The 25,837-nt window shown below is 33.9% G+C and overlaps 3 protein-coding genes across 3 annotated transcripts; 1 reads left to right on the forward strand and 2 right to left on the reverse strand.

Moving 5' to 3' along the window:
* Positions 1 to 429: 429 nt before the first annotated feature.
* On the reverse strand, positions 430 to 837 carry LOC120207153 (auxin-responsive protein SAUR32-like). The gene has a single exon (XM_039206662.1). It carries the CDS (start codon positions 799 to 801, stop codon positions 445 to 447), a length of 357 nt encoding a protein of 118 aa, XP_039062593.1. The 5' UTR covers positions 802 to 837; the 3' UTR covers positions 430 to 444.
* A 10,741-nt stretch (positions 838 to 11,578) lies between these two features.
* LOC120207155 (homeobox-leucine zipper protein ATHB-12-like) lies at positions 11,579 to 12,390 on the forward strand. The gene is made up of 2 exons (XM_039206663.1): positions 11,579 to 11,963; positions 12,050 to 12,390. Exons 1-2 carry the CDS (start codon positions 11,580 to 11,582, stop codon positions 12,383 to 12,385), a joined length of 720 nt encoding a protein of 239 aa, XP_039062594.1. The 5' UTR covers position 11,579; the 3' UTR covers positions 12,386 to 12,390.
* An 8,667-nt stretch (positions 12,391 to 21,057) lies between these two features.
* Positions 21,058 to 22,966, reverse strand: LOC120207179 (cytochrome P450 78A9-like). Its single transcript, XM_039206691.1, has 2 exons — positions 21,882 to 22,966; positions 21,058 to 21,814 (listed from the first exon to the last, which is right to left on the reverse strand). The coding sequence occupies exons 1-2, from the start codon at positions 22,857 to 22,859 to the stop codon at positions 21,188 to 21,190; spliced, it is 1,605 nt and encodes a 534-aa protein (XP_039062622.1). The 5' UTR covers positions 22,860 to 22,966; the 3' UTR covers positions 21,058 to 21,187.
* Positions 22,967 to 25,837: the final 2,871 nt, after the last annotated feature.

Genomic DNA, 25,837 nt, shown 5'->3' on the forward strand with positions numbered 1-25,837 from the left:
GATCCGCAAATAAAATTTTAATCTTTATAGACATGTTTAGACCCTAAACCGGGACGCCCTCCCTCATTGTGTTACTCGATTCCATTTATCGATAACGATTTTCAAATCAGAGGCGAGATGAAAGATTTTAAAATGAACACATGCTTATTTTGAAATTTAATTTATATTCATTACATATGAAAGAAATTTGTTATTAATATATATATTCATCCTAAAAGTATAGTGCTCAAATTTTCAAACTTAAAGCAAAGGCAATGACCTTACTTGTCCTCAATATATATATTTAAAGATTGAAAAGAAACGGAAAGGAGGAAGGCATTGGCTGCTTCTTTTCCAATATGAGTCCAAAACAAATATATACGTGGGGTAATGCAGTTATAAAACAACGTTTTATCGTCATCGCCGCATCATCTTCTTTCTCATCTGCTAATAATTTTTTTATCATCAAACCCTAAAACAACCGACATGATGATGATGAAGAAGAAGAAGAAGGGATTTGTCGCCATCAATCAAGCCCCGAACATTCCTAAACTCCTCTACGGGACAAGGGATTGTGATGGTGCCCTTCTGGTCGAACCCGTACTCCTCCTCGGCTTCTTTCAACAGCTGCATGAACAAAGGGTGGTTGAAGTAAATAACCGGCACCACGAATCTCTCTTGCTCCGCCTCAGTTGACCCTACTTTGATAGCCAAACACCCTTTCGGCACATCCTTTGTTTTCTTCTTCCCATGATGATGATGGTGAAGATTCGGTAGGTGTAAATGGAAGCTCCTCACTGTATTCTTCTCTCCACCGCCCATATTTAAACAGAAGCAAAGCTTTAAACCGAAAACCCTACTTTTAAAAAAAACAAAGGGTTACAAGGAAGAAGAAGGAAAGGGCCAAGGGTTCTTTGCATGTGAAGAATAGGCTTTATTCATGGTTGATAATCTTCCATATCAACTCGCAAACTCATTGTACCCAGAATATATAATGTGTAACATGGAGGAAGAAAGGAGACGGTTTTTATATCTACGGAAAGGGCTAGGGTGTTTCTTAAGAAAGTTTGATTTTTAAAGGATTCTTATGATGATTTAAAGGGTAAGGTTGAGTAGATACACGTGGATGGAGGTGGAAGGGAATATGAAATTTTTTAGGGTAAATTACAAATTGAGTAGATTCACATGGTTGATTTAAATCCTTTCAATTTCTTTACTGAACTTAATATATTATATAAAATCGGTTGTTATATAGATATAAAACGATGTCGTTTTGGTGAATTTTTTTCTAAAACGGCATCGTTTTTAACACCGTTAATTATTTAAAGACGAAGTAACCCAAATAAGAGAGAAAATAAAGTTCACTGACAAAAAAAACCTAATATATTAAGTTAAATGAAGAAATTGAAAATTTTTAAAGTTTATTGAGCAAAATAGGAGAATAAATAAAGTTTAGTGATGAAATTTGTAGTTTACCCATTTTTATTATAATTAAAGGAAAGTTGCCGACAGACGACATGAAAGATGTCGTTTTACGGCTTTGAGCGGTAAGATTCAAGTTTTAAATTTATAAATAAAAATAATATTGAGCATTAAAAAATCTAACATTAAATATAAATATAATAAGAATATATATAAAAAAGACAGGTAAGGCCATAGCCAGGTTTCGAGTGTGTCCAAATAGGCATGGAAGAGGAGGTAAGGTGACGTCAGTATTGTGAATTTTCTAAATTTCTTATTTTTTTTATTCCTACCGCTTATTACGGGTTAGTTGGTTTCTCTTTTTTATAATCAGTACAAATGTTTATTTCTTTGAGAAAATGTTGATTAAGGAGTAAAAAAACACTAATAAATTAATTAAATCGTGCTGCAAAAGACGATGGTGTCCCCAAGAGTACGTGCTTTGCCGTAACAACTCGAAAATACGGTCAAACGCCACGTGTAAGATTAAGACCGCAATTCCTTTTCGGGGGCGGGGGATAGCTTTTTGTGACAAAACTTTTGAGATAATGTTCTGAAAGAAATTAATTCGCGAGATAATGCATTCTCAAGATTAATTGTTTAAATAGGGTGAAATTCACAGTGTTGATTGTAGGTCGTTATGTTTTTCGGGCAACCTAGTAGGTCGTCATGTCTTCCCGGCTAACTACGAGAGATTGCATATGTCATGCACGTCCCAACACGCTGGGCATCTGAGGTCATCCGATCCAGCTATGCGAGAGCATCCGAGACTAACTGACCGAGACCATCCGAGCGAGCTATGCGAGGGCAGCGAGCGAACTATGCGTGGGCATTTGAGCGAGCTATGCGAGGACAGCCGATCGAGCTATATGCACGTCCCAACACGCTGGGCATCTGAGGTCATCCGATCCAGCTATGCGAGAGCATCCGAGACTAACTGACCGAGACCATCCGAGCGAGCTATGCGAGGGCAGCCGAGCGAACTATGCGTGGGCATTTGAGCGAGCTATGCGAGGACAGCCGATCGAGCTATGCGAGGGCATCTGAGCAAGCGAGCAAGGTTAGGTCGCCTGGAGGGCATGACGATCTATTTGTTGGGACGTGCATGTGCCATGCAACACGTTTATTATCTATGTGAGTTCGCCGGGAAGCTGGCCACGAAATAGGTCGCCCGGAAGGCATGGTGACCTACGATCAACACTGTGGATTTCACCCTATTTGAGCAATTAATCTGGGAAGTGCATTATCTCGTAAATTAATTTCTTCCAGAACATTATTTCGAAAATTTTGTCCTTTTTTTTAATAAGTTTTACATAATATGCTTTTATACTTAATTATATATATTAACTGATTTGATAGGTTGATTTGAAAGATATATGTATTTTGGAGGTAGAAACGTATATTGGTTATTTTAAAATTTGCTAATTCTGACATTTCAAAAAAAAATTGTAATTTAAATTTACCAAAAATTCGACAGAAATTTTTATTAAAATCCCAAACCTGGCCCGATCCTAAATAAATATATTTATAAAAATATTTTTATTTAATAAAAATAGTGATTTAATTAAGAAATAATATATAGAGGGTTATTATTGTAATTATCTCTAAATATTTATGGTAAATTTAAATTATTTTTCGGGTCAGGTCGAGTCAGAAAATTTTCACCCTAAACTCGAATCCTACCCAAACCAAACATATTCTCTAAAAAAAATTAACCTAGTCTTATCAGAACTTACTTTTTTATAATAAAAAAATCCAACCTGATCGAATAGAATCGGATCAAAACCCGTCGAGTTTAGATCTCGTGCCCAACCCTAGGTGTAGCTAATGCTTCAATGTTCAAAATACCAAATACTCCGCAGCCCACAAAGTGTTAGCCAATCCCTATAGTTACGGGCATCAATTATAAATGATTTAAGCGTCATTTCAAACACCATTTAAGCATCAATTATTACACAATCAACTCGCTTAATTATTCCACACGAAACTTGTCTAAATACATACACTTGGAGGTTCCATCAAATGGAATTATAGGCTGTTGTTTTGAAAAAAATCGTTGGTCCGCCCATTTTATTTGTACACCACATGCATCCAAAACAAAAAAATAACTGTCCCTCTCATATGTATGGAGTAAGAAGGAGGTAAGATAGTAGGTTACTACCCAATACCAGGTTGAGAGCAGTTTCCGTAAGAGACCTCCGAATTATGATATGTCCTCCGTGGGACTCGATCTCATGACCTCAAGGTTAAGAACCTTGTGCTCTACCAACTGAGCTGGATGATCATTTCACATGCATCCAAAACAACTTTTTTTTTTCTGAGTTTAGAATTTTAACCTTGCGTTAAATAATGGGTACATATAGACTTGTTCAATTTCATCACTTATGGGGAACCGAATATAGTATCAAAACTAGTTTGCGAAATTCACCAACAGGCAACATGGATTGATTCAAGTGATAAGCACTTTGATTTTATTTAAACATAATTTTGAGTTCAAGTCCTTGTGTATAGAGAAAATTCATACTGATAAATTTACCTATTAAAACCAGATGTGCGAAATGGATCGGTCTGAATTAGTCAAAACAAACCCTTATAACAGGAAAGCAACAAAAAAAAAACTAGTTTGCAAAATTCTAATTTTGAGTTCGCCAAACCTTTGTGCTTAATAAAAAAATTAGATAACGTTATGGATATTATATGTTTGGGCACATCTTTGCAGGTTCGGGCTTTAAGAGATTCGGCTGGTAAAAACGGCGAGACCAATGTGGAATGACAACTTGAATATATGATGAGAGTAAATTCTGAGCTTTAGCCCAATTATATTAGTATTGGGCTTTGGAATATTGGACCATATCATGTATATACTAAAAATATATTTCTTCAAATTTTGGTATAATGAAAGAAAAAATTTAATGTTCGATTAAATAATTACGTTAGCTCCTATTTTTGGAGCATTTCAGCTCCCAGATTTCATTTTGGGCTAAATGGTTCTTAATAGGATGAGAATTATTAATTGACTAATGATTTACTGTTTTTTATACGTAACATTTGTCATATCATCATTTTCACCATGTGACATATGGCATGTTAACAATGGTTATTCTTGAATTGGTGACTAAATTATTTTTTGAATCATTAATGTGCTTAGTGTTACAAAAGCTACCACCTTGGATGTAAAGGTCGTTAAATTCCACTGTTAATAATTTTGAAATTTTTATTTTAAAAACTTTAAAAAGACATTTAAAAAAAAACTTAAATTTTCAAAAAAATTAAAAATCTATCCTAAACTTTGAAACCCCTAAATCTAGTCCCTATACTACTGCACGTCGCCACCCACTGCTTTTGTCGTCGATGGCAACGCCTCCACCAAAGATCACTTAACCAACAAACAAGCGCCATAATAATAGCCGAAAACCCCTAAAATCAAGACAAAATCTACCCCGATGAAGCGACGACCATCGCGAAGACTATCACGGCTCCACAGCAAGAACGACACCGTCCGACTACGGAGATGGCAAGGAAGGTGTCGGAGACGATGGCCATGACCAAAAACGGAGGTGGAGCCGACGTGGGTCCAAATCAAGCGTCCTTTCAGCTAATGGGAGGTGGCTAGCAGCACTGTTGAGAATTTTTGCTGAGATGAAATGAAACCAAGCCAAGCATAGGATCATCCTGCAGGTATGCAAACGAGGCATTAACATCTAGGTTGAAATCCAAGTTTATGGGTCCAATGGTGGTTTAACAACATTAATTATGTCTGAAGAAATTAATTAGAAACATTAATGCTGTCGTGGAGTATTAAGAAGAAGATTGTGACATTGGTTACCTAGATTCTCAACCAGGATTTAAGTACCATTCACTGCTCAAGGCATTAACTCCACCATGGCGGCTGAGCATGTAAGCAGTAAATATAAGGGTTTAGGGTTGTTAAATGTAAGGGTTGATCCAAAATAGACCTGTATATGTCTCTCTTTACCTTTGGCTTGGGCTTTGTTCGAAACCCTAGGGAGTAAGGAAAAAACATCATGGGAAAGATCTGAGCAATGATAAACCAGAAAGGAGGACTGAAACTTTGTACTGGCAGAAACACACAGCAAAATCAAAAGGAGATCCTAATGATGATAAAAAAAAAATTCCAGACATCAAATTGGTCGAAACCATTCATCATTACACACGACAAATAAACAACAACATACCCAATCACATGATCTAACGTAAACCAGACCCGAATAGCCATTAAAACCTGGAAACCGAAACCCTTACACGCTGCAGTCGTTGCCTTTGCAAAGCATGATATGGGAGCAATGATTGGGGGGAATGAAGCCTGGTCCGACGACACAGGCAGCAAAACCTCAATCCATTTCAACAACGATGGAATGAAAACAAGCGTCCCCGATCCAGACAACATTCCCCTCAAAGATAATACTCCCTTTGAACATCCTGATTCGAACTTCCTTCAAAAGAGGGTTTGATGCTAAGTGATTTTTGATTTTGTTTACCGGGTTCCCTTATCTCTTTCGTTCTCCCCAAGAGATGAGAGATTGGTGGGTTTGGCCTTCTGGGTTATAATGGGACGATGAAGGGAAAAATGTGGGTGACGGGTAGTTAAGAAGAGTAAAAGGCGTTGGATTTTTTTGGTCAAAAACCCTAGTATTATGCAGTTATACGATTATATTGAATCGTGTGGATTCAAACTATTAAACCGAAAAATAATATTATTTATTTTCTATCAGATTTAACTTAAAAATTATAATATAATAACATCAAATAATTTATTAATCACCAACGGGATAGGTTCAAATAGTAAGCATCTTGATGTCGCATAAGTAAGATCTCAAGTTTGAGTTAATATGTATGCAGAAAATCCTCGTTGAAAGACTCTCACACCAAAACCAAGAGTACAACTCGAATCGATTTATATTAATTAAGGCAAAAACATAGAATTGGAGGACAACAGAAAAAAAATTATTACTCAAAGAGGAACTAAATATTATAAATATTAAGAGTGATGATATTACTACAAAACCATTGTTAACAATGACTGGGAAAATAATATTATAACAAATAAATATGAACTTTGATCATGTTATAAGTAAATTATTGCTTTAAAATTAAAATTATTATGACCAATGTATCGTTAGATTGGATATTATCTTATGAGATTAACATAATCTTTTAAAATTTATATACTTAAGGTTCAAAGTAGAAAAGGATGATATTGCTAGAGGGAAAAAATAGTTGGAAAGTTTTTCGGATGATGGGATAACAATTGAGAAATAAAGAGAAGAAAATAGTCGACATATAATGTAGTAAAATAAAATGTTCAAACATCAACGACTACTGTAAAAATGATTTAACCTTTATATTGTGAAATGAACTTCAAATAATTTACCAATAGGTCCATTTTTTACCAGTTAAACAAAGATAATAGGTGTAGACTCGACCCTACCAGCTGTTTTCTCAGTTTCAGAAATGACCACGACCACCATGCACACTAATAATCTCTTTTTACCGTCTAACATTCTACCTTTCATCTCTACTTTGGGTGTTATTCGTATGGATCAGGAACCCTATATCGACCGTCGGATCACCTTGATGATTACCATGTTAAACACCTCGTACAACCAATGTTTGACTGAGAAATCAGTTCATTAATGAAGATTAAAGGGGTGATGGTGGATGCAGTCATCAAACACGAAAATAGTAATCTGGGAAAATTTACTTTGCTTTGTTGGTGTCGGGAAAATGACTCGGCGAGATCAGTATGATTCTACAGTACAAGCAGCTCCCGCGAATTAATGGGTTCTCGTCTCTTTTCCGCATGTCCATTGTTTCTTTCCTTGGCTCAATCTCCATCATTGTTTTTTTTCCCCGAAAAAATAAATTAAGCAAAGTTTGACGAAATATAAAAGGCCAATTGTGGGATTAAAAAAATGCTCCATGATCTTTACAGCGAATCGTTCAACTGTAGAACAGTGACAGAGGGAGACGACGATACTAGCTCCGCATTTCGATGCCTTCACAGTCTTCGAAATTTGTGTGACAGAGAGGAAGCGAGAAAGAAACAACACGTAAATGTCAAATCCTGCCCCCCCCCCTTCTTCAATAATTTTATAATTATCACAATCTGATTATCTTGCTTGTACCAACACCTCCCCTCCCCTGCATATCCACCTGGCTGCCTTTACTTATTCCTTCACCCCTCTCCATACAAAATGTTCACGTGCTCTTGCTCTCCCTTACTCATTTTAGAAATAATTACGTGCGACGGTTTTAATATATGATTAAAAAAGTATTATTGATTTTATTATTATTTAAATAAAAAACTGATAAAATATTATCAAAAAATTATTATTTTTATTATTTTTATTATTTTTTTATCGATTTTGTTATTTTGATACTTATCGAAATATTGTAAAAACATGATTTTACCAGTTTTATTAGTTAAATAATAACAAAGCCGATAGCACCTTCTTTAGTTGTATATTAAAGGTATCGCACGGTAGGACATCCTACTCATTTTACTTTTAAAAAAATATCAGAAATCACTGTAGTTTTGAAGAATAAAAATCAATGTAATTTTCATATTATTTTTTCTTTTAATGTGATGATTCAATTTAGAAAAAAAAACTTAATGTGGCTCTTAAACCAATTCTTTTCATTGTTGATTGTTATGACGTTAACATGGTAGTTCAAATTACTAACGTGACGATGCACGATGCTGACATGGTAGCCAATAATGTTTGATAATATAAACGGTAACATGACAAATAGATTAAATTGGTAACTCATATCAACCACCGTTGACTATCACGTTAGCATCGTGGATCGTTATGTTAGCAACATAAACTGTCACATCAGTACCGCAACGGTCAACGACAGAAAACATTGATCAAATGACCACATTAGATTTAATTATGAGTTAGAGGGTCACATTGAGATAAAAATAACACGAAGACCACGTTAATTTTTTTTTCAAGAGTACAAAAACTCTCGTGTCTTTTTTTAATTCATTTCATACATCACTTATAATTGTCTAGTTTAGGGGTGAGGGCCTACTCTCCGAACTAGCGGATCCACGACTCCCGGCCGAACAAAAACTTATGGCCCAAAATGAAACACGGCGTAATTTGGGCCACTTCTAGTCACTCCGAAATGTTGACATGCTGCGAAAAGTGATGCCTTCCTCGAACTTGGATTCAACCTCTTCTTCTCCAAACTATCATTGCATGTAGAATATATGATAGATTCATTTTCGTTTCTCTCTATTTCGTCATCATTATGGGAAGTATCACATTCGCATCCTAATATACCGTTAAGGAAAAGTGTTACCGGTTTTTTTTATTTTTTAATAAAACCGGTAAAAAATTATCAAAAATATTAGTATTTCTATTAGTTTTGTTATTTTTAAGAGCTTTACCGCGTTTGATAATATATCCAGTAGAAAAAAATAATATTTTACGTAGCTCTTTGCCGGATATATTACCAAGCTCGGTAAAACACTCAATAATGTTTTGGGTAGAAATATTAATGTTTCCGGTATTTTTATCAATTTTGTTAAAAAATAACAAAACCGGTAATACATTTACTTAACCGTATATTAAAACCGTCGTACGATAGAACTTCCCTCATCATTTTATCTTCTCCTAAAAAGAATAATACTATTTATATTCCGTTTTTCTCGATCTGAGTATATGAATGTAAAAGTTATTTGTAACTTTGAGGTAGACGTTCTTTTTACAATTATACTTTTATCACTACGTTTCTAAGACAATAATTTTTATCATATAACTTTATTTTTTATCCCAATATTAATTTAAATTTTTATAATTTTATGCTAAACTATATATTTAGTACCTAAACTTTTAATTTTTTTCAAAATCATATCTAATGTTTAGTTTATGTTACATTTTAGTACCCCGTTCGAAGTTTAATATTAAGTTTTGGGGAAAAATGAAATTTCAAGTACTAAAATGGATCAAAACTGATAGTTTAAGTACTAAACGCGAAGTTTTTAACAGCGGGTACTAAAATAAAACAAAAATTGAACATGAGGTATGATTTTGATTTTTAAAAATTTAGGTATTAAAACGGACCAAAACTGATAGTTTAGGTACTAAATGCGTATTTATCCTAAATTTTAACGAGACTAAATCATAAATTCATCATTTAATTTAATTTTCAAAAATAATTATAGTATTATATTAGTTTAAAATTTTAGAAAATCGAAAGGAGTTAAAGTAAAATTCCACCATTTGAGAAGGGCCAAGACTACTACTTATCTCCAGACGATGACTATCATGTATGGGTTCGTACTCACAAATTCACAACAGACCCTATACTTAATCAATTTACTCGCATACTGATACAAGGTTATATTTTTAGTCTTTTAATATATTATTAATTCAACCTTCATACGACAAACTTAAAAGCTGAGTCAGCTCAATCTCCACAAGACACATGAACGTCCTCTCTCGAGCTAGATTTTGATATGCCCAAACTGGTCCAAATCTGTTGGTGCAACCATAGTCTCGCCTAATGCAAACAAAACTTCATTTCACTGTCAAAGACACTCTTAATCATCGTGTTTACCACTCTAATCCCCCTCTTAATTTATATTATCTGCTGCTTTAGAATACTTAATCAATATAACTTCATTAAAGAGGTTATCCTTTTTATAAAGAATGGTTGGAGTTCGAGAAGGGGAAAGGCCACATTCAAAAACTTGAGAGGAAGATGATGTTCGCAAGCCAAAACCTAGACCAGTTTCAAGGAAATTGACTATGAAAACTCTACGGTTGTTATTTAACGATTTTTTTAATAGTTAATATTTAAAAATATAATATAAAAAATGTTAGATATATTTATATTTATGTATCACTTAACGGTAAGAACATAAAAATATAACATAGAAAATATTAAACACAAATTTTTAATAAAAAAAATTAGACATCAAAAATCAATGTTGAGCATAATTTAGTGACATGTTTTCTTATTAAGCAAGAAGAAATGTATTTATATCTACGTGGCAAGCAGACAGAGAGACGTAGGAAAAAGCCAGGTGAGACAGACACCTGTGGTTTAAAAAAGCTCTGTCCCCACACTAAGCCGCGAAAACGAAACAAAAACTGGACACGTAACCGGTTAAATTAATCCGAGCTTTTTTGAACCACGATTTTCCGGACACATCATCACTTCAAACTTTCGCCGCCGGGGGGACACTACGTCAGGGAGTACAGGTTTTGACCGGCAGGAGGTTCCAGGTGGTAAGCAACTATTGGCTTACGCGGTGACATGTGGAAGATGATGTCCGCAGGCAACTGATTTTAATTTGTGAATTTTTTATTAAGGGTGGAATTTATATTCATTTTATAATATAAACTCCGTCAGGGGTAAATTTTTGTTGTTAATAATTAAGAAAATTATAAATAAATATTATCTTGTTATCACTCAAATTATTTTAAAAATATAAAGGTAAATTGCATATTTCGAACATAAAATATCAATTTTGTTCTATTTAACGCATTTAGTACTTAAACTATTAGTTTTAGTACATAAAATCTCAATTTTTCGAAACTTAATGTTAAATTTTGAACAGCGGTATTAAAATGAAACAAAACTAAATTTTATATATGATTTTGAAAAAATTGAAAGTTTAGATATTAAAATGGACATAAACTGATAGTTTAGGTATTATACGTGTAATTTACTCAAAATATAAAATGATAATTTAATTAATTTGATTAAAATGATAAAAAAAATTGATTATTTTTAACAAAGGAAGAGATAAAAAGCTTTATACTTTCACTTGTGAGATCCATGGAATTTGGGATATATATTTAATAATTCAATTATATTATACAAAATTTATTAGTTTCATATAGATAAATTTACATAGATGACTGAGATTAACATTATATGTATTGTATTATTTTATAAATTTAAAAGTAAAAGATACCATACTAATATACATGAATTTAATAATTTATATATATATATATATATATATTCAATAATCATATTTTTTACGAAAAAATAAATAATTTTATACCGTGTAATTAAAAACTATCAATATATATAAACGAAGGCTACTTAGGAACATTCCCTTTTCCACCTATGTGTTGTAATAATAATTACACATGAACAGCCAAAGATTTAGATCTCCATCTGATTATAACACCCAGGGAATCATGGAAGATCACCCTTTTTGCACCATGGCTGAAGTTACAACGACAACCAAAAGGAAGCAGAACAAGAACAAGAGAAGATTCAGCGACGACCAAATCCGATCGTTGGAATCGATATTCGAATCGGAATCCCGGCTCGATCCCCGGAAGAAGATTCAGGTGGCAAAGGACTTGGGGTTGCAGCCACGGCAGGTTGCGATATGGTTCCAGAACAAGAGATCCAGGCGCAAATCCAAGCAGCTCGAACGCGACTACAACAACCTACTACACAATTACAACAACCTAGCTTCCTTGTTCGAAGGCCTAAAGACAGAAAAACAGGCTTTGCTTTCTCAGGTAACTTTCAATTCCTAAACAATACATTAATGGAATGTTTTCTTTTCATAAAGACGCTGATGAAGTTGCCTTTTTTTTATTAACAGTTGCAGAAGCTGAAGGATTTGCGTAAGAAGCCGGAGGTGGAAGAGCACTGTTGTGGACAAGTAAACAGTAACGAGGGACAGGCAGTGAAGTCCGAGTGTGAAGAGCAGCTGAGTTTTTCAATGGAAAGATCGGAACATGCACTTGGAGCGTTGTCGGATGACGATAGTGCCATAATGACAGGCTACCTTAGGCTAGAAGAAGAGCCTGGACTTGTATGCATGGTGGAACCAGCTGATGGTGCTTTAACATATCTGGAAGATTGGCACAGTTTTGAATCTGATGCTCTCTTTGATCAGTCCGGTTGTGGGTACCAGTGGTGGGATTTTTGGTCTTGAAAAAATGTACTAATGAAGAAAAAAAATTGTATGTAAATAATCTTCTAAGGTGTTGGGGGCAAAGTAGCAAGTAGGGTACATAGGAGACTGGAAATATTGAGCATGTATCAGTTAATCTAGACGAAGAAAAATCGGATTTTAGGGTTCTTCTATGTGCTGAAACAGGGACGCATGCCATTTTCAATGCTCATCCAAGTAGAGTTTTGCTTCAAAAAAACTCTTAATTTGCAAAAGTTTATAGGAAATTAAGAGATACACAGGGAGCAAATAGAATTGATAAAATCAAAAGAAGAAGAAGAGAAGAAAATCTTTACCTGAAAATCCAGATTTTTTTCCCCACATAACGTCTTTGTCAGGAGTATTATGTTGCAGTATTCTCCAGGAACTGTCCAGACAAATGTAGGCCTTATAGAACCTCAAGAAAACAACATGTGACAAAATGGGAAAACAACCAGTATCCTTGAGAACATTCAGTTTTCAGCATTCAAGACAAAGGATCTAATTGAGTGCAAAGCAGAATCCCCTTCCATGGCATAGTTTGGAGTGTTTTTTTTTAACAATTAAGGCATCTTTCATGTTATTTTTAGGGTTCATGAATACCATCTTTTCGAGGCCTTGATTGTCTTTAACATCAATGTTACCTCTAAAATTTGGATTTGAATCCTCTGCTTATTATGATTGTGATAAAAACTTACTGGTGGTGTGATTTTCTTTTAATGTACCTAAATGCTCTTTCATGGCTTGGTTAGCTATACTTGGCAGATTTAAGAACCCTGTATAAGCCAAAATCTGGGGCATTCAACTTCAATCTACTCTGCCTGTACCATGCCAATTTGGTTGCAATTGTCCTTTATATAAAAGAAAAGTTGTCAAAAAACTGAAATTCCTAGACGATCACTGGGTGGCAGCTTGTTTAAAACAATTGGAACCTCAAAGCTTGCAGCAAATGTTGAATTGGCATCAAGCTTTGTCATTCCAATAGCTCAAGCAAACAGCTTCAAAGAATCATGGACGACAGCAATTTTCACTTTCTCCCTGTTGATGTGAGTTGAAGGGACAATTATGAGGCCAGAGATTCAATTTTGTTGTGCTTTGTATGATGGGTACCTTACAGTATTCAACATTAACAAGTTGGTGAACTCTCTAGTTTCCATTGCGCAAGACCCCCATCTTCAGAAGAGTTCTTATGATAGTGGCCCAACTTTGACTCCATGAACAAACCTCTGCACCTTTTTTCTGTCCTAAAAAATCACTTTATCCTATTGTATCCATTTTAAAGTTTCCAACTTTTTTCAATTCATTCACTCACACCAGTTGTCTTCCTCCCCATTTCAGTCTTTTTAGTAAAAAGAGTGATGAACGACCTCTCCGATGCAGCTGTAAGCGAACACCGTACTAGTTTCAGCTGCAAACCCTTACCAAGCTTAGCTCTTTTAATCCTGCTTAACCCTTTCCCTCATTGGTCTCTGTCTCCATTTTCATCCTCGTTGTGGTCCACAACTCTGCTTTCCTTCTCTCTTTCCTCTTGCTATTCGCTCTGGTCGCTTCTTTCTTAGCTTGGAATGCTGTTAACTGGAGACCTCACAACAGATATGCTTTCGCTTTCTTCATTAACTCTTTACCTGTCTCTGATCTTCGACTTGCACGTGAAGGACAGCTTGTGAAGATCACTGGGGTACTTTCATTCCTAAAGTTTCAGTTTTTATCGCCTTTTCTATGTTGTAATGTGTGGGTTCCTTGTAATTTTTCATTCTGTTTCTCATAAATTTCTTGAGCACTATGGACTTGAGTGCAATTAGTTGTTCAATTTTATTCACAGTTGCCCTTTGTTTTTGTTCATTTCTTAGGTAGAATCGTGTGAAAGTTTATCTTTGGAAACCTCATATGAAAGGGTTGCCAGATGCATATATGCATCTACTCTCCTCTATGAATATGGACAATTTGGTCTGAAACCGGTTAATGTTAAAAGATCTTGGTTTCAATGGAACCTAGCATATTGTGAGGTATGAGTCTAAGCATATATGTGTTCTTGTTGAATTGAATTGGTGCCATTTTGCTGCATTGGTCCAATTCTCCTGATTTTGTGCTGATTTCTTCTGTTTACTGCCTAAATCTTGAAGCGCAGCTAAATTTGAAGATTGATCTTAGCATTTTTATTAGTGGAACTCGATTATTATTAGAGCATACTCTTAAGATTAACCAGGCATAGTATATGTTAGCCTTGTTTAAAGGTGATAGTTTGCCTGTTCTATAATGGTCATATCGTATGTGATTCTTGAATATGCTGTCCAAATCAATAACATGGTGTATAAGAATTCTGTTCTACTGTTCTTATATGGTAATCGGCATAAAGAACGGCGCTTCTTCGCCTTCAACATGCTTATTCTCTGCCTTTCTAGTTCTTTTTCTGAATCTGTACAATATGGTGGATTGAGGTAATAGGAATGTTTATGTTAGAGTTCTTTATTCCGCTTGCCTTTGTTTTTCATTACAGAGGTTTTCTACAGATTTCTACATTACCGATCGTAAATCCGGTATACTTCTAAAGAAAATTAGCTAAGCATGATAAAAATCATACTTAGCATTTTTAAAGAAAGTAAAATAAAAAAACGTAAAGTAAAACGAAAGAGACGAAAAGAAGAAAACTTTTATAAAAAATGAAAAATAAAAAACAAAGCTAAATTGAAGTATGTCTCGATCTTTAGCCTTAGAGGTATTTATAGCTTTCTAAAATCATAAAAATCAAATAAAATAATTAATGATAAAATCTTAAAAATATTCAAATAAAAAAATAAACAATTGATAATTCAACAACAACAACAAACCCCAATTCTCATATGTAATGGGGTAAGGGGGAGGTAGGGTAGTAGGCTGCTCCCAACGCCAGGTTGAGAGTAGCTTCCGTGGAATACCTCCGACAGTCAGAAAATTAAAAATATAGATAAAATGCAATGCATGTATAAGTAAATATATAGTTGAACAGTATTCATATGCAGTCATTAATATTATTAATATCATATGCACGTCTGTAATGGGCAGTAATCCCTGCGAAAAAATCTCTGCATATAGACAAAAACTTAAGACTCGACTAAATTTAAAAGTGAAGAGAATGATACACAGAAGTCGACGATAGTAAACCCAGTTCTAAGCAAACAATTGATAATTCCCAAATTTAAATTTAAACTAATTTCTAGTTATCTGCTCGTCTTTCTAGAAATTATCATGTTACATATTATCATGTCTCAAGTCATGCCCACTAATTCAATAGAAATGAATCAAAATACCCTAAGAAACAACAATGAGTAATTAACAGTAAAATAGTAAAAAAAAAAAAATAAACGACTCATCAAGCCGTAACTTCAGCTGTGTTTCTTGTGATATTTGATGAGACTAGGTACATAGAAGGAGAGACGATACGTTCACGGGTGTTGTATCGGCTACTCTAACCTCAGATTCCAGGTCCAATATGGTTATCTATGCCCATCCAACTTGATACTCTAACCTCATATTTCAGAGCCGAACTGAATTAATCGAATTTTTTTTCTTTAACCGTTAATCGAATCGAATTTTTTTCAAAAATATTAACCGAACCGAATAAATTTCAATTAATTCGGTAAATTTTCAAATTAACCGATTTTTTTTAATTTTATAATTTATATACAAATTAAATGTTTTTTAATTCAAAAAAAGTTTATAATTAATTTAAATAATATATAATTATAAAATAAAAATTTCAGATAAAATTTTTTATTAATTAATATTGATTTAGGTTTAAAAGTTATTGGATCTTAAATTATTAATTGGGTTTTAAATGGTTTGGGCTTAGCCCATATGTTATATATAATATATTTAATATTTTTTAATTAAAAAAAACAGTTTACAATTAATTTAAATAATATATAATTATAAAATAAAAATTTTATATATTTTTTTAATTAATTAATATTGATTTAGGTTTAAAAGTTATTTGATCTTAAATTATTAATTGGGTTTTAAATGGTTTGGGCTTAGCCTATATATTATATATAATATATTGAATATTTAAATTTTAATTTCGGTTAATTAACCGAATTCGAACCGAATTAATCGTTAACTGAATTTTAAAATTTTTTTTAATCGTTAACTGAACCGAATTAACCGAACTAATTCAATTCGATCGATTAACCGAATTAATTCGATTATTTGAACACCCCTGGTTGAAACTGTGCTCGGCTCGGCCGCTCATTGTGCTTCCAATGTTGATGTTGCTCGATACCCACCTATTGGCCCAATAGGCCTTTTGTGATCCAATTCCACTTATGTTCTTTTGTGGATAACAAATCTAATTACAAAACGGGGGGGGGGTATTTTATGACAAAATCTTTCAACAATTGCCGCTTAGAAAAACCTCGTAAGCATAAACTGATCTGTTGTAATGGCGTTTTTAGTTAATTGCAGAAGAACTAAATAATCAAATATGTTGTCGGATTTTGATTGGTCTCTTTTTCTGCTTACCTTATTAGTTAATGGTTCGATTAGTTTAAGACTGATCTTATTTAATCTATGGGATGAATTATTAATTCATCCCTGCCTCCTTTGTTGTTAGCCGGATCCATTGGGTTGATAGGTGACATTATCTTTAATTATATAGGGGCAAACTATAAATTTAATACTTAAACTATTAGTTTTGGTCCGTGTTAGTACTTATGCTTTCAATTTTTTTTAAAAGCATATCTAACACTTAGTTTTTATTTTATTTTAGTACCTCATGGTCAATGCGTTTAGTACCTGAATTATAAAATTTTAGTCCATTTTAATACCTAAAATATATCAAAATTAATACTTTAAGTATTAAATACGTAATTTACTCATTAATTATATATTTAGCCCCTTCCGAAAATTTGACTTAAAGGAAAGAAAAAAAGGGGGTTAATTACTGTAGATGATCCAAAACTCACCTTCGACACTCTTTAAAATAAAGAAATCTAATTATCAGGTCAACCTTTTAACATATCAGCCAAGTAAGTATAAATTTCAAAATGAATGTAGGAAGAAATTATTATTAATTAATTAACTCCGTTTTAACAATATGCTATTATTATATTTATTTTTATGTTGACGGTGTTTTTTTATTATTAGTAATAATATTATATTTATTATTTTTTTAGTTTTTAAAATTTCATATATAGTAGTTAGTACAAAACCTAGCTCTCGTCCTTTTTTTATCTTTAAGTTTGTGTATTTTTTATAAATCATATTAATTTTTTATTCTTTTACTTTTTTAGCGGTCGACGGTATCAATTTTGATGTCGGTTATTGACTTTCGATTTTTTTTTCTTATTAATAAAAATATTATTATTTTTTCTGGCACGTTTATCTCTACCTTAGTGACACTTTTATCTATTCTTTTGTGGTATTTTTTTGTTTTTTTCTTGGACGCTTGATTGTTCTTTTACTTATATTTTCTAAGGGTTAGATTTGACGACGCCACGATTGATCAAGATGGTGCATATTTGAAATCTTGTTGATCTTCCCTGTTATGGACATTCGGATTGAATTTAGATGCGTGATTTTTCTTTCGTGGATAGTTTCTCACAACGCTCGACTCTGATTTACGATTATTGGTGGTCTTTCGATAGCTTAATTCCCTTTTGTGAATCTCGGTGATCTCTCAATAGCTTAATTCACTTATAAAATATAAAGTTATTAGTTTGAATGTTATAGAAAAGTCCAAACTATGTATTTAAGTTACGATGATAAATTATAAACTCTTATTGTAACTTTAAATATTTTTACTTTCTAATAATACCATCGGCTTATATTCAAAATTATCCGATAGTTAGTTTGTGTATACGAATGATTATAAAAAATGATTGGTTGTCATGATTTAATCTATCTTGATTAACTATTACTAATTAAAAATATAAGCTCTAGTAAATATGGCGGACTAAATACTGAATTAAACTAGAACTTGAAATCAATTTGAACACGCATTTGCTCTGATTAGGAATATAATTTGCTGAGTAGGATGATGTGATGCAGGCAGAAACTGCGTGCCATATTTAAATGTTATGTACCCAAGTTTTAGGAAAATTTTGTAATGGCAATACACCAAAGATGAAAAGAACCAATTCCTTTGTTTTTTGGGGCACTAATTAATGCCAAATCTAATAGCCCTGTTGCCATCAACATATTTTAATCATGTTTTTAATTGGACAATTTGTCATTTGCACACTTGTCATTTTAATCGTGTTTTTTTTAATTGTAATTAAGGTCAGCATTATCAATGTAATTAACGTGCTCTGATTTGACATCCGCCCCACTAATAGAATTAAGTATAAATTATGCAATGAGCCCCTAATTTATTAGTTTTGATTTGTTTTAGTACCTAAACTTTTATTTTTTAAAATAGTATCTAAAGTTTAATTTTTGTTTATTTTAGTACCATTCAAAATTTAAAGTTAAGTTTTTGAAAAAATCCGAAGTTTAGGGACTAAAAACGGACCAAATTTAATGATAGTTTATGTACTAAACGGGTTAAGTTTTTAACGACGAGTTACTAAAATGAAATAAAAACTAAACTTTAGTTATGATTCTGAAAAAAAATTGAAAATTTAAGTACTAAAACGTATAAAAACTGATAATTCAAATACTAAATGCATAACTTACCCCAGAATTAAATAACTTACCCCAGAATTAAAAAACCCCGTCTATTAGTAATTTACACACGCTTAAACAAGTCTCTTATACTTCAGAAACTTTGAAGTGTTTGGAGGAATTAAGAATTAAGATGGTGACGCCTCTACCTACCCCTTGCACTTCAAATTTTATTATTTGCAATAACATTTACTTTACTTTTCTTTATGACTAATTTATAAAAATAATAATAATTTCTTGAAATATTTTCAATGTTAGAATTTTCAGATATAATAGATATTAACATATATCTATACAGCTGTCAGTAGTAATATATTATTATTAGTACAGGGACGAAGCTAAGCTTTGTTCTGGGTTATTGCCCTCTATTTTTTTATAATTTAGAATATAAATGGGTAAATATTACATTAGACCTTCTAAGTTTAGTTTAATTTTGCCTCCCTCAATTCTATGATTAATTATAGTTTTCTCCCTCATTTTTCATGGGTAATTATAATTTGTCCCCTTGAGTTGTATCCTGACTCTGTCTCTGTATTAATATATGTCATTAAATAATGTTTTTAATAATTTGATATAATATATATACTAATCAAATAATCAATTATTTATAAATCAGAGAATAGAGAATAATTTAGCATGAATCAAGTGATATCGGTAGTAAATGAATTGTTGTTATTTTTTGAGTTCTCGTATTTGTAAACCAATAATGCAAAGAATGTGAGATTTTAATGTGAAATAGTTGAGAGTGTTTTTTTGAGCATATACGACCCTGTCCTGGAATCCTTCCAATGCCATTTGGAAAATCATTTGGGTTCGTGTTTTGCTTTGGCTCCTCTCCCACAACCGCCTCATGACCAACCAAGAGCGTTTTCGTCATCGTCTCTCGCCTTCTGCTTCTTGCCCTGTCTGTGGTAGTACGTCCAAAGCCCCCCCTTCATACCCTCCGAGACTGCATAGCTGTTCGCTCCATTTGGCTTTCCAGTGTCCCCCTTCTCATCACCACACTTTCTTCACCCAAAACTTAAAAGTCTGGCTCCATAGTAACATCTCGTCCAGTCATATTATTGCAAATTTGCAGGTTCCTTGGTCTCTTCTCTTTTGTTCTTTGCTTTGGCAGGTTTGGAAGTGCAGGAATAGCTTTGTTTTTAATGACTCGAGCTCCTCCATGGAGGATGTCATTGCAATCAGTCGAGGCTGGGCATCTCACTTTGCCTCCAACCCTATTAACACTCCTAGAGCTGCTGCGTCCCCCTAGCGGCCTGTGTCTTGGCCCCCTATTCTGGCTTGTTTGTCGTGTCTCAATACGGATGCCTCTGTCAACACTGTCACTTGTCACGCCACCATAGGCGGTGTCATTCGCTCCTCGGATGGCTCTTGGCTCCTCGGCTTCAACAAACTCATCGGCGTTTCCACCCCCTCCAAGCTGAGCTTTGAGGAATCTTCATTGGAATGCAGCTTGCCTGGTCTTTAGGCTTGGAAATCTTGCAGGTCCAATCCGATAGCACCATGGCAGTTCGCCTCCTCAACAACCTTGCGGTCTCCATGCCTTCATCTCACCTGGTTCATGCGATCACCACCCTCCGTAGGCGTGGCTGGTTCACAGATTTCGTTTGGATTTCCCGGGACAGCAACAGTGTCGCAGACGCCACGGCCAAACTTTGCACCAATCAAGATTTTGACACGGCTACTTTGCAGAGCCCTCGTCCTGCCATCACCACCCTTCTCCATAGGGATCGCTTCCATCAACTAACTTAGCTTTAGGCTTTTCCTTTTTTTTAAAAAAAAACCCTTAAATCCTCTTGTATATTGTGTCAAGATATAATCATAATTAATCATTATAATACACAAACAAATAAATTAATAGTTGTGTGCTTAAAACCTTAAGAGCTTTACCTTTATCAACTAAGGGTTGTTTAATATTGTTGAATTTTACTTGTGGAACTATGTATACATCAAGTTTTAGTCCATGCAATATAAAATCTAAGCAGTTAATTACCAAAAATGCTATCATTAGTTTGTTTTAACGTAGGGGAAGAGAGTAATATTAATACTAGGGAACTTTGAATTACATGCTCTCTCTCATCACTCCTACTTACAATACATAAAAGACAGGGACAACATTTTTGTGTCTTAATATCTCATTTTCCACGTGACTAATTAGTTGTGCTAGTAGTGAGACATACGCCTAGGACGAACTTCAACACTCAAAGGATTAGCCATCTCACACGACAGCTTCAAAACCTCGGACAAGTCAATAGGACTCTGATCGGAAGGTCGCCATTCGAACTCGTGCAGAAGGGTCGCCACCCAAAAGGTGACGGTGGTCAACCCCAAGTTCTTTCCGGGGCATGTTCTCCTACCCGACCCGAATGGAGCCAGCCTGAGATCCGAGCCGAGTACAGAAAACTCCACCTCACCTTGTTTAGCAACAAATCTGTCGGGTACAAATTCAAGTGGATCCACCCACTCTTGAGGGTCCCTCGCGATGGCCCACATGTTCACCACCGCCGTGGTCCCCTTCGGAACGTGATACCCATCAACGGTTGTATCGGTGGTAGAAAGACGGGCCCATGATAACAACGGGCCCGGTGGATGAAGCCTCAGAACCTCCTTGATCACAGCCGCAAGATAAATCAAGTTCATTACGTCAGACTCATCAACGGCTCTCGATCTGCCAACAACCTTGTCGAGTTCATCATGGACCGTTGATCGAACATCAGGGTGAAGCACGATCCTAGCTAATATCCACTCGATGAGGACCGCTACTGTATCAGTTCCTCTAAATATCATTTCCTACACAAACACAAATATTATGAAGGTGACATTAACTCAATCAGTCAAAATACAAATAATAACTTACCCATAAAACGGCGATCATATCGGAGTCCGATAATTTATCGGCTCCTTGGAGAGCAAGCAACACGTCGACGAAATCTCGACCTTTCTCGTTTGTTTGAGCTCTGTGTTGGGATATGATTCGGCTAACAAATAGGTTAACTTTAGGTACAAGGTTTGAGCATCTAGCCCTGATATTTTGAGGGTCGAATTCGGCTAGCCAAGGGAGATGATCGGACCAGTTCAATGTCCCTAATAAATCATACCCTTCATCAACTAGAGCCCGAAGTTCATCGACTTCACTATCGGCACAATCTAGTTTATACTTCTTTCCGAATATCGAAACCATCATGTTGTTTAGCGAGGCTCGTTTTAGCACGTCCCGAACGTGGAAGCTTCGGTTATGGTGATTAGCAAATAAGGTTACTAATTCAGAGGCACTCAAGCGCCTCTGTTCCTCGGAACCTTTGATTTGCTTAGGGCAAAATAAGTGGGTTGCTGCGATCCTTCTCAGTGTTCGCCAGTAAACTCCGTAAGGAGCGAACCCGATCGCTCTGTTGAACATCAAGCTATAAGCCGATTCTTTCACTGGACGATCAGCAAACACAGAGCTGTTGAGAATCTCTCTCGCTACATCAGGATTGCACGTGACGATGACGCGAGTATCGCCGAGGCTAAAGGCCATGAGCCTCTTGGCCTTGCATGTCTCGGCAGCGGCTGCAATTCTGTGGTGCGCTAGGGAGCTGGCCATAAGGTCCATGCTCCCGATCAAAGGAAACCCTCTAGGGCCTGGTATTGCTCGGTAGCAAACAGAGAGAGTGGCCCACTTTTTGAGCCTATATTTGCCCCAAGCCGAACCACCGGGGTGAGACCAGTAGATTAGGGCCATAACCAGCCAGGCTAGGGCGATGATAAAAATTGAACATGCAATGTTTTCTTGAGAAAAAGCTCTGCATTTCGATGCAAGGGCAAAAACCCAGACACACTCAAAGTCACTTCTCATGGAGTTGGGTTAGTTTAGCTATAAGTAGTTTAATGATAACTCAAACGAGGGCAGATTGAAGAAAAAGAGACGCTGATCTTTTCTTCTTTTGAAGGAAAGACGCCGGCTTTCTGATTCTGGGAGTAAAGCGAACTAGTGTGGCTGCTCTTTATATAGGCACAACAATCTCATCTTTTAGCTATCAGTTTTGACAACGTAGTTTAAGAGGATAGTCTACATTTTTTTTAACTAAATTTCTAAAAATTTTAAGGATTTAAATAAAATTTTCATTATTATACTGATTTTTTTATTTTAAAAAAAGAATGTACCGTATGCTTTTGCAACGAAACTTTTTTATTTTGTATTTCTATAATCCTTTATAATACATGTATAAAAGTAAAGCTTCCATCGTAGATAATTTTATTATTAATTACTAGCGCCGCCACTATTGTCTATGAAATCGCGTGGAAAACACGCTTACCTCGCCGACGTTTGATTGTCGAGACAGCACAAAATGTAGGTCTTAGTCAGAGCTTAAAATCTGGATTTTGTATGATGCATATTAGCCCTTATATCATAGTAATAACGTATTGCAATGCTTATTAAATCTTAATTTTTGAATGTGAACGGACAACTATTTGCTTAAACATGACATGACACTTTTTTTAATTAATCATTGATATCTGATTTATTGACCGACTAATCCAAATCAGGTACTGTAGAGGTGAGAGCGATCCTTCCAACACAGTTTACTCAATTCACAAGCATCAGGATTCGAACTCCTGACCTTATTTAAGGACTTAGTGCCTCATCCCACTAGTGCTTATAAATAATAGTATTTATTTTAAAGATTATCAATTATTTAATAATAAACGTTAAAATATTTTATAATTTTGTATGTACGAATTTGAAATCTCTAGATATAACAATCATTCATTTAACCAGTGATATAACTTAATTCATGCACATAAATATAACACCTTAGGAGCATAAAAAATATTTTAGAAAATATTATATGCAAATTGTCTTATAAGTCCTCTTCATTACATCAATCATTTGCTTTCTTTATTTTTCATATTTATATATTATGATTTTTTATATTTTCTCAGAATAATATTTTTTAGAAATATGATGAAATTGGTAATATATATAAATATTAAAAATCGTTTTATAAAATTAAGATTAATATAATAAATATAAGAATATAATATCATTCGTCATTAATCAATTAATAGTAATATTAATAACTTATAATGATTAACTTAGTGAAATACCGAATTTTCATAAAATCAATACTCTTCTGTATGACCAAGGTCTTGCACTACGGATGTAAATGAATCAAGTTTTAACGAATAAAATTATATTCATGTTTATTTCTTTAATTTTAAAGGTGTTCATATTCGGGTCGTATTTGATTATTTATTTTTTAAAGGTGTTTGTGTTTGTTTAGCATTTGTAAACATGTTCATTTATTGCTCGCCAATCGACATTCTATTTTTATCCTTTTTTAGGCTTAAATATAAAATAAGTACCTAAACTATAGTGTTTTTTGCACGAATAGAGCCTAAACTATTTTATGAATGATCATGTGCTAATATTACAAACGTTATCATTTTAGGTGGGTCGTCTACAATGTTAATTTCATCCGTAAAGCGACACGTGTCACGATTAATAATTTTGAAATTTATTTTTAAAAAGATATTAAAAATATTTTATATTAAAAAACCTAATTTCTCTTAAGTTACAAAAAACCCAAAATCCCTAAGTTTTAACCCTAACTCGTTGTCGTTGCCATTTTCGACCACGATCACCATCGTCGACGTAGTCCCTACCATCCTCCTAGCCATACATCATCAGAGTTGTCGTCGATTGACCATTAGAATCGCGTAGTATCGAGATTTTCATCCTAGTTTTTGCAAGGTATAAAATGTCGATTCGTCGTCGATCAGTCATAATTTCATAAGGGCTTTGGTCGATAGGGGAGGTGAGGTCGTGTGAAGCTTCGTCCACAGCAAAGGACGACAATCGGCGTGGGTTTAAGAGTTGAAATGAAGGTTTTCAAAGTTTTAAAATTATTTCAAAAAATTTCCGTTTTTGGAGTTATCTCAAAAATTTATGTGTTTTTAAATATATATTTTTTAAAATTTAAATAAATTTTTAAATTACCATAATGTGACATGTTTCACGTAATAGAGAAAATTAATGTTGTTGACGGCCTAAACACCTGAAGTTGTAACATTTATAACATTAGACACCAAATTCATTCAAAAAATAATTTAGTCTCCTATTCGTGAAAAGTGATATAGTTTGAGCACTTGTTTTATAATCAAGCCTTTTAGTTACAAGCCAAAGACAAAAGGTGATTTTACACCACTAGTCCTTAGACTTTATAATTTAAACTTCAAACTTCACATTTTCTTCAATTCAATTCTTACCTTCACCAATCTTTAAAATATAAAAAAATAAAAGAAAAAAATAACCAAGTAAACTAGCCCATAAATGAGTTTGTTCATTGACATAAATGAATTGAACATACTTTTTGTTGAACTTATATTTTGATATAACAAATATTTGTAAAATTGATTTTAGACTTAATTAAATATTTCAAAAATAATTCAAATTCCAATATAACTTGAAAAATATGTGTTCTTAATTGTTTTATATATATGAAATGTTTTTGAGTTAATTAAAACATGTTTAAAGTGTTTAAAGCTTTTTACATATGAAAAATACTATCAGTTACTATTTGATATTGTTCATGACACTCTTAGTACACATGTATTGTTCATAGTTTGGAAACTTTGTAAGAGTTTGAAAATTTTTATTAAGAGTTTCGAAACTTTACAAAAGTTTTGAAACTTTGCACTCATAAACTGTTTTAATGGCCTGATTTTCTTCAACGATCATATTTTTAAGTAAGAGTTTTGAAACTTTCAAGAACAATGTGTTTAAAAGTTTCGATACTTTCACAAAGTTTCGAAATTGCATGTGTAGGTGGC

The sequence above is a fragment of the Hibiscus syriacus genome, unplaced genomic scaffold (assembly GCF_006381635.1).
Source record: "Hibiscus syriacus cultivar Baekdansim isolate YM2019G1 unplaced genomic scaffold, ASM638163v2 tig00014370_pilon, whole genome shotgun sequence".
Classification (NCBI taxonomy): Eukaryota; Viridiplantae; Streptophyta; class Magnoliopsida; order Malvales; family Malvaceae; genus Hibiscus; species Hibiscus syriacus.

Bases quoted from the DNA above. Each gene is read 5' to 3' on its own strand.
- LOC120207155 (XM_039206663.1), top strand. From the start codon at position 11,580: ATGAACAGCCAAAGATTTAGATCTCCATCTGATTATAACACCCAGGGA. The intron at 11,964-12,049 runs GTAACTTTCAAT...TTTTATTAACAG, and splicing joins AACAGGCTTTGCTTTCTCAG to TTGCAGAAGCTGAAGGATTT.
- LOC120207179 (XM_039206691.1), bottom strand. From the start codon at position 22,859: ATGAGAAGTGACTTTGAGTGTGTCTGGGTTTTTGCCCTTGCATCGAAA. The intron at 21,815-21,881 runs GTAAGTTATTAT...GTGTTTGTGTAG, and splicing joins ATATGATCGCCGTTTTATGG to GAAATGATATTTAGAGGAAC.
- LOC120207153 (XM_039206662.1), bottom strand. From the start codon at position 801: ATGGGCGGTGGAGAGAAGAATACAGTGAGGAGCTTCCATTTACACCTA.